Source organism: Fulmarus glacialis, unplaced genomic scaffold, assembly GCF_000690835.1.
Source record: "Fulmarus glacialis isolate BGI_N327 unplaced genomic scaffold, ASM69083v1 scaffold11923, whole genome shotgun sequence".
In the NCBI taxonomy this organism is placed as follows: domain Eukaryota; kingdom Metazoa; phylum Chordata; class Aves; order Procellariiformes; family Procellariidae; genus Fulmarus; species Fulmarus glacialis.
The window spans coordinates 41,289-51,091 of NW_009203621.1; the positions used below are offsets into that span (position 1 = coordinate 41,289).

The 9,803-nt window shown below is 35.5% G+C and overlaps 1 protein-coding gene across 1 annotated transcript in view; it reads right to left on the reverse strand.

Annotated features, from left to right (window-relative positions):
• The window catches only part of LOC104074551 (afadin-like), a gene marked incomplete at its 5' end in the record, with an annotated part of 44,917 nt that extends 35,317 nt beyond the window's left edge, over positions 1-9,600 (reverse strand). The window contains 2 exons of the mRNA XM_009574708.1: positions 6,827-6,913; positions 9,497-9,600. Coding sequence (XP_009573003.1) covers positions 6,827-6,913; positions 9,497-9,600 — 191 coding nt within the window. The remainder of the gene's footprint in view (positions 1-6,826; positions 6,914-9,496) is intronic.
• Positions 9,601-9,803: the final 203 nt, after the last annotated feature.

Genomic DNA, 9,803 nt, shown 5'->3' on the forward strand with positions numbered 1-9,803 from the left:
TTCTATTATTATAAATGCTGCAACTTAGGATTCATATGATATTCTACAGATGCATAAAAGCACTCTTCATTTTTAACAAAAGAAATTAAATACATGAGCCTAATTCCATTTCTCTTTTATTTCAAAGGAGAAATCTTTTGTTGAGCTCAAGGAAAATACATTGCTCAAGCTCTATTTCCCCAAACAAGGGTTAACTTTTTAATGGACGTTTGCTATAAATACCCTATGAGCAGTGACACACTAAGGGCTATTCAGAGTTATGTACAAATCTACAAGTTGTATTGCAAATTCTGTGACGCTATTCCCTGTTAAGGCAGTTCTGAACTAATGCATCAGCTTAATTAGGTCTGTGGATAGGACTTCACAGGCAAGACATACTGGGCAATCTATTTTGGAAAAAAAACACCCTATATCTCTGCACTTTTTCAAAGAAATGGCTCTTGGCTCTATAGCTAAGGACAAATTACAACTGAAAAAAAAAACCCCACAGCACAGTCTTCCACATAATGCTGCCCTGCAGTTTCAGAGGGATACAACTTAATCCGGTATCAGTGCGTACACTATCACGTACTATTAAGCACCTCAATTTCTACTCTAATTGAAAGCATTATTCATACAGCAAAATGTCTACACAGAATTTGTTAACTTCTGAAAGTCTTTTTCATTAGTAGGAGCAAAAAAATTAAAATTAAAATGCTGTATTAACATGTATCTAAACAGAATTTTGGAAGTTATTTGAATGCCAGAATTGAATGAAGTCTCGTAGAGGAATTCTAGCTAAAGCATATGTGCCCTATAACTTTTGCGAGCTTGCTAGCAAGTGCCTGCATTCAGAAGGTATTAGTGCAAGGAAGAACTGGCACATGAATTTTAAAACCCGCTTTGTTTGGAAATGACAATTAAATACTACATTTTCACTTTAAGTTCCTCCTAAGAAGCCTGTTAAGGAAACATCAGTAGATCAGACCGCTGATGTGAATTAGTATCAAACATTAAAAAAAAACAAACAAAAAACCAACTTCTAAATCTTCTTACTCAAAAATGTCAATTAATTCATGCTGGGAGGAAAGGGCAAAAATTTTCCTTAAATACTTAGGAAAAACAGACACAAGAAGACTTCAGATACTGAGTTATCCGAAATCTTAAGAAATCTTAAGACCTGGAACACAAGCAAAGAGCTAACAAACAGTTTAAAAAAAAAATCCCAACACTGCCTATATTTGCAAACGCAAAGTAGAGAGAATCAAATTTGTACACTATCTTAACAGTATTATTAACTATAAACCTAATTTACAGTTTTGGGGGGAAAAAAAATTAAGATTTTTAAATGTTTAAGCCTGTTCCTTCTACACAAGTATCTACAAGATACTTGTAGAACAAACTTTCAGAAAAATTTCACATTGAAATCGGTATTACTGGTGATCTCAAACTCTCCTTAAATCTAACACCTTAAATTGACTGTTAAATACAAAACGAGGAGCAACTCCTTAAAAACTCCTTAAAAACAATCAAGGTTGCCAGATAATACAAATTACTTATGGTGAAGATGCCACACACTTCTTTTTAGAGAAGTAAGCCCCTTCCCCAGAATATTTATTGATGAACTGTCACACTCAGTGTTTGAAATGCTTCTATTAAAAAAAGAAACACCTTATCACCATCTCATCCTATTTTAGCAAGCGCTATGAAGATATTTAATCTGATCATCTGTTAAAAAACCCTAGAAAATACACTCTGATTTATATGCCAGTAGAGGCATATACATATGTATTTTGAGGCGCTTGTATATATTTTAAGGTAACTGTTTCTGCTATACTAATAAAAGATAACTGAGCAAGAAGTAGAAGCGTGCCATACTTTAAAGAACTAAATCATAGCATACTAATGAATATAACCAGCATGCGAAGATTAATCAACAAAACCTGCTCTATCATTCTTGCAGAACACGAGAATCCTTTCTTTCGTGCAGTAGCAATCTAAGCACAATTTAAGTGCTCTACTCTATGAATGTGTTTAACATAAAATATTCTAACTGCAACATATTTGCATGGTCTGGTCTTTTCAGAAGGGTCTACAGAGTATTAAAAATCATATATACTGTTTGGGACGTCAATTTTAATTATTCTACTAAGACTTTATAAGGGGAAAACAGACTTTTAGAGGAACCTGGATTAAAGCCAACTAATATGACAAGTAAACAGATCACAGGTCATGCTATTCATGCTCTGCCACAGTAAAACAGTAGTTATCACACCTGAAACTTTAAATATTAATAGTCACTTCCACAAATTTAAGAAGTGCATATGAAGAACAAGCTAAAAAATTAGTTTTTTCTTTCTAGAGTTTAGAAAGTTAGCTACTAACATCTGACTATATTTAACTGCATGCTGTATTACATTGTTGCTATATGAACAAATAACTACTGGCAGGTTTAAACAAGCAAGAGAGCAGGAAAAAGTACAGGGATAGTATTTAAAACTTCAGAGAAAAACAGCCCCAACAGAAACCTGAACAGACTTACCATGGATTCTGTTCTTCCAACAACAGAAAACCACATTTTGATCTCCGGGACTACAGATCCTTGAAAGAAAAAAAACAATTCTCCACTTCTCTTTCAGCCCTCAACAGCAACTACTGCTCTAGTCTGCTGGATTTTCCAAGATACCCATCAAGATAACTCGGAGCTGGATGCTATGACACAGTGTGGCGTTTATCAACACCAGCTATAACCAATACAATATTCAGACTCTTACGTAATCAGTTATGCTGTTCTGACTTCCATTTACTTTAGAGACTTTACTAAACTTTGAAAACTGCTAGAAAAAACAAAAAGGGAGCCCTTTTGTACAAAAGACAAAAAACCTCCAAATTAAACAGGAAGTAATGTGCTGGCCCACAGATGGCTAAGAAGTCACATGCGAAAGCCCCCAAAAAGCGATATATTTTTAAAGTAAACTGCATGCACACGCTGCTTCCAAATCATCTGGATTTCATAAAAACTTAACCGCAATGTGGTTGGGAGTCAGGCAGCTTTTAACATCAAAACATCTTTCAGGGTTAGAGCAACCAAATTCTGCACACAACCTCAAAAAGCAATACTGTTCCCAATGCCCGACCACTCCTACCAACTACATTTCCATATACCTATTACAAAAGCTACTGCTAATAAAGCCACAGGAGTATTACTGTAAGAAAACATGCAACACCTACAAAAGGGTAGAACAAGTTACATTTTTGGATCACCTCTGAAGCTATACAATTTAACGTTAAATAAAAATCTGTGTAAAATATTCAGTTTAAGAAATGCTGTTAGGTATTTTCCCAATTTAAAAAACCAAAACAAAACGCAAACAAACACAACACTGTTTACAGTGCTCTGGCAGCTAACAGTTGTTTCATAACTAAACTTGTTTTCTCTGGTATGTTTGCATATAGCGTACATGCTTACTACATGGTTGCTCAAAGGGGCTGTCCTGCCTCAGAAAACACCCTTACAGCAAAGTGAGGTGAACTAGGTGATGCGCAGCATTTCTGCTCTCTCCAGCACTCCTGGCAGGCCTGTAAAACTTCTATTTCACAGCTACTCATATTTTATTTAATTAGAAGTAATGCACTTAAACATTTTACCTGTCATTAAATGGAAAGAGGATCAAATACAGGGTTCCCCAGGGACCTAACACTTTCATATACTCCTTGACTCACCTCCTTTGGTTTTGTTTTGTTTTTACATTAATGTCAATGTGTTTGCAATCATCTAGTATCACAAACTGAAACAATCTATCGTAAGAATAAACAGGTGCACAGCATTTCAGCGTAAGTTGCATCGCTTCTCTGCTTGTATAACCTTAGCTTCAACTCCAATCATCTATTTCAATTGCAACAGAGAAGGCGTGACAATCATTTGGTAATTAAGAACATTTGGTGTGGAGGGGGAATGTAAGGTATGGTATCTAATTTCCCCATTAAAAACTCTTAATTGGCACAGACTTTATTTATCTACAAAACCCTGCAAACCAATAAAAACTCAAGGAATTATCAGATGATAAATTTGTTAGATGTATCCTCAGAGATGAGCTCAGATTACTAGGAAAGCATAGATTTTTTGCAATGGGTAGAAGGAAGAAAAGCAGTCAGTAGAAATTCTTTTTCTTTACGATCTCTAAGAATCCACCCATTTCATCTGTCTCTAGAATACCACCAACCTACATTTTAACCAACTTCATCCAAAGCCAGTGGCAAGTACGAGGAGCCCATTAAGACTTCACAAGAAAGGCAGGCCAGCACTGACGTGCAAAGGCATTCTCACAGCAAGTTACTGAGAGCAACTATTTCGTCACATCACAGGAAAAAAACAACTGTTTTCCTAACCATAGCTGAATAGTTTCAGGGTTGTCTTTCATGGGTTGGAGCAGGGCCACCTGTTGACCAGCCGCTGCATTTTCTTTTTTTTCTAGAAACCAATAGTTCAATAAATATAACTGGGTCAGCACTCACACTGGAATCCGGTGCATGGCAGCAGTAACTGTGTATTTCTGAAACTGAATATGAGCTTTCATTTCTTCAACTGTAAGATACTTTCATATGAGCATTTGATAGCCAACCTTTTACTATTAAAAAAGTTAGAAAAACCTAAATCTATTCTCACACTTGCCTCTCCCTCTCATTTCAGATATTCTATCCAGTTAATGTTTAGAAAATTTGTAACAAATAGTGGACTTGACTTTTTCCTCCATTCTTCTCAGCCAAATGAAAAAATAAGTATTTTAATTTTTATACTGGTAAAAGATACACGACTTGAGACATGTCGGAAAAATTATTAGTAAAAGTCAACAAGATAGGAATAGAAAGAAAAAATCCACCCACTACTGCTAGCTTCTCAGTCACACTCACTCAATTCTCTAATCTGTTCTGCTCTGGACAGATTGAGAAAATTAATGCCTGTGTATTCTTCCTTACTTTGTTGTTTCTATGAAGCCTATTACAGGAAAAACATGCTATTAGTTTCTTACAATAAGCAACTTGAACCCCTTGAAATAACCCCTTGAAAATAATCCTATTTAACTACTACAGCAACTTGTTTCAACACTTAATGCAAGATGATTTTTTCTATCCAATGAACATTCTCCTGACTTCAAATTAAGCAAAATGTACACTGAAACTAAAATAAAAATCTGCTTCTTGCTTATTTCAGATCGAGATTTAAGACATAACTGTTTTAAAATCAGAATTCTAATATTGTGGCAGGCACACAGCAGCAAGATGAAATGCAATCACTGCCTGAATCAATGAGTGTTTCTGCAACTGTGCTGAGATGAAGACTGCTGCTCCCATCACTGATCATGTTAAAGAAATCATGAAATTGGTTAAATAACTTGTAAAAAACCTTCAAATCAAGCTTACGCACTGACCAGGAGCACTGTTACATGCTGCTAATGGAAGTTAAGAGTGTCAGTGTTAAAACAACGTATAAAAGCCAGCCAGCTCCAGTGAAAAGGGAAACTTTTTCCCCCTATTATATCCTGCTTCTCTCTACATAAGAAATCAGATTTCACAGTTTAAAGTGAAAAAAAAAAAAATTTCCACTGTACATTTTGAAACATTCAACAGAAATGCAGATGGCAGTCAGAAGTCTGATACATATTTAATCTGGTGTATCTTAAGATCTAGTATTTGCTTCTCAAACTATTAACCCACTCCACCAAAATAATAGCAGAATATTGAGTTACATTTTTCAGATCCTGAATACTTTCCTCAATAACTGCTGATTATTAGCAACTGACACCTGGTATTCCTCTACAGAAGTCAGAAATAAATCTTAAAAGCTGATACCATGCAAGATTACCGTTTCAAGAACAGACTATGAAATGATCAAAGTTGTAGAAAAAAAAATAGTGCTGTTTAGAAGCAATTAACTATGTGAGATAACTTAAAAGCAGTAAAACAATCATGTTTTCAGCCCATGCACTAAGTGCCAAGGAGGACTACAGCATTCTGAAGTTTCATGAACCACACAGTGAAGAGACATTAAAAAAGACTTGTTCTATCTGTTGTACACCACATAATTACAACAAGGACTTTTGGATATCACCATTGCATAATTTATAACAAGCTTAAAACTCAAAGATTATGTCTGCTATGTGACCCAGTTAATAAAGCATAAACCAACCAACTAGTGGAGTCCTCCATCTGGTGGCTGGAGTTGTATATGCATTCTATACATTACTATCTAGTGCTACTAAGAGCAGCATACACCCACAATTTTGGCAAGTCAGGGCAAGAGGTATACCCTACTTCACCAAGCTACTTAATACGCTGTAGCTCTCTACTATAAAGAGCCAAACCTGAAGTCATACATGCATCTGTACACTGTGCAAAAGGTAAGGTGTTTGTCTTCATAGGAGAAAGTATACAAACTTTAATGTATATATTTGAATTATTTTATTTATTAATCAAATTTTAAAAAATAATACAAACATTTTATTCTTTATATTCACTGCTTTTCTTTCCTAGATACTTCTGCTACTTTTCAGCAGAAGTGCTAAATAAGCTTGTTGTTTATTAATTTTTGGCTCTGAAAAATGAATAAACCTGTAGTAGAGGTTTAAACTTAAATGTCATAATAACTGCATCCACATTATGTTTCCTCTTGTATTGCTCACATCTGTGTATTTTACAGAAACATTCCCCAGCCAGAATAAAAGTATGATCAATATGATGTGCACAATAAACTTAACGGAAATAGATTTTTTCATTAACATTTTCCACAGTAGGCTGATAAAAAAAAAAAGCTTTTTTCAACAACACTTACACAAACTGACTTCCATACCTTGGCAGCAACAATGCTTAGGCCCATTCCATTTTGTTTTTTCAGTGTTACAGTGATAATTTCAGGTTCTTTCCTCAAAGGCTGAGCCTATCAAACAGGGAAGGGGAAAGAAGAAAAAAGATAAGAGTTCATATCCACTGCCAGGCTAGAAAATTACTGCACAAAATAGTTCATCTACAATCAAAACTATGTTATTAGTGCAGCAAAAGATCTCACACCCTAAATAATACATCTGCTACTCCATTTTAAAGGTAGAATCTCTAACATTTGATTAGTATGGACTCACATTACCAAGTACTACACCTGTGTTATGAACACTACCGAAGCTTTGAAGTCTACCCATTGTTTCTCCTTCTCCAATTCAGTAAAGGGATGATTCACAATTCACAATTTGAAATGTAACAGGTCTATTAAACTGCAGTAACTTTCAATGAAAACTGAAGTTCAGACTCAGTAGGCCCCTATTAGAAAGGTGAGGGTGATCTACATAGAGCTCTGTTTAATGCTGCATCTAGAAGATAACAATTCTGCAGAGATATTAGGAGGCCAATTAATTTCAAAGGCAGAGTTAAAGCCTTGAAAGACAGTTCCAAAAATTTTCACTTCTGAAAACTCTGTAACTTGAATACAGCCTGAGCCCCTAAACATGTTCAGTAATTTTTTTGTATCTTCGCAACACTGCCAGTTCCCTCTACTCAAAAAGTTGCCATTGCTTCATTAGCTGAAGCATGTAAGTTAAAGCACCCTAGTTTGTATTTGTATTAAAACCTGCTAACTGCAAGTTCCACAAGACCCATGACAAAGTAAGAATATAAACAAAGGAAATTAATTCAAAAAATATTAACACCTTTTGATTAAGTTCAAGTATTAGAAAAGCAAGTAGTTTTTAAGCTAGGAGTATTCTAGCACTCCTGTGCCAAGGATGGCAGAAGAACAGAATCTGTTCCTACTTTATTTAGGATTTTTTCCATTAATTTCAATAGAAACATTATGAAACTAATTAAACAAAAAACATACACACTGGAAAAGGTAAGCCACTAGGAACATAACTTTGCCATTAGTCTATACTGAATTTCTCTCTTGGTCTAAGAATAAAAGAAATTCTTCAGTGAAAAGTTGAGGACTGCCTAGCCTGGGCAACTCCCCAGACTACCAACAGAAGCAGAATAATTTTGGCTTGGGGAGGGAAAAAAAATTACAAAAAAAAAAAAAAAAAAAAAAAAAGACCTCACAGCTATGAAATGGAACATTTACCTAGTTTTTAGATTATGTAGACATGTTGCACCAAGAGGTGATTTGTGAACCGGCATTTAGAGCACTGCTCAGACAACAAGACTAAAGACTTTTAGAACTCTCAAGCGTAGCGTGTTCAATTAACACACATGTACCAGAGAGAAGAATTATTAGATCGGGTTATTTGAACAGTCTTACATGGTATTCATTTCCATGGATGAATGAAATAGTAGCATCCACTCATCCTGCACTTCTTTATCAAGCCTTTTCAAGGAAGACTGGCCAGAACTCTGCTTTAGCTTTTTCTTAGTATGAGGAACAGCAAGTACCTAGTATAATTTCAGATTATTTTTGTTTCCACTAGCTCTAAAAAATGCATTTCTTTAGAGCAACAAAAGGAGGAAGGAGAGCATGATGTCTCAAGAATGTCTCTGCTATAGTTTCCTCAGTCAAAAGCCTGTTTACCAAGATACCAAGCCTGCAGAGCCTGGCTTATCAGTTCAAGACTGGGCTCTGCTGTATCAGTCATACAGATTTAGAAGATGCTCTCTTTTGTAAAGTAAACACGTTCTTTAGGCCACTGCAGCAAGACTGCATAATGTCATCTAACAAATGCTGGGTTCTGAACAGAGTAAATGAAGCTTTCAAGTCCCTCTCAATAGTGAGGGGCAAGTGTTTTTCACAGAAGGCCTTAGGAACATAATTCTAGTTTCATGTTGGCCTTCCCGATTTCATTGAAATACTAATTATAAATATGAAGCTATTTCTGTTCAGTTGCTCTAAAGCCACCATCTTTCCAAAACCAAGTTGTTCTGTAACTTTCATATTCTTGGTTACCACATATTCCAAACACACCCCACATCCCACCCCCACCCCCAAAATAAAAACAGCACACCACAAAAAAAACAACACAAAACAAAACCAAAAAAACCTACAACAGGAAAAAAAGCCACCTCACACTGAAGTGAAACCCTTCTTTAATAAGTATAATGAAAAGGAAAACTAAAGAATTTTTCCTGAAAGCCTACCAGGAAAAAAGTACCAGATTACAACCTAATACTAAACAGTTAGTTGGTAACTGCCAGTTTATAAATAAAAGCAGCCTGCAGCTCCATTCACATTACAAGTTATGTACAGATGCATGTCCATATATATTTTTGCCTGTGTTCAAAAGAAATTTCTTCACTGTTTACCTCCAGGGTGGGGGAACACGACAGACAAAGTTTGCTTACGTGAGAATTGTATCATGCTGCGGCCTAGAAAAACACTGACTTAGAAAAATCTGCAAATAGTTCCTTAAATTCATCAAATCACTGATGAACTACATGTTTAATGATAAAGTCTGTTGTTCTTAATAAGGATTAGAACTCATCACAAAGAACACAATGGCTTGCCAAGATACCGGTTTTGACGATTATTCACTGAATCAATACTTACTAGCTCAGCATTCTCATGTGACAGGTGACTTTCATAGTCTGCACCCTCAAAGTATATTGTCCACGTGCCTGGTGACCGTGGATGAGGTGTTAGTCTACAAAAACCTAAAAGAGAAAGTAACATCAACATAGTCATGGTATTTTCCTCAACAGATTAATTAAAATCAAATAGCCTGCCACAAGGAAATACCAAATAGCAGTATTTATCTTTTTACATTCATTAGTATGTTGAATCTTGCATCTTAGACATCATTATGTGCTTCACTGCAATTTTACGGTATCTACAAAATCCTACAGTTCTATAGCTG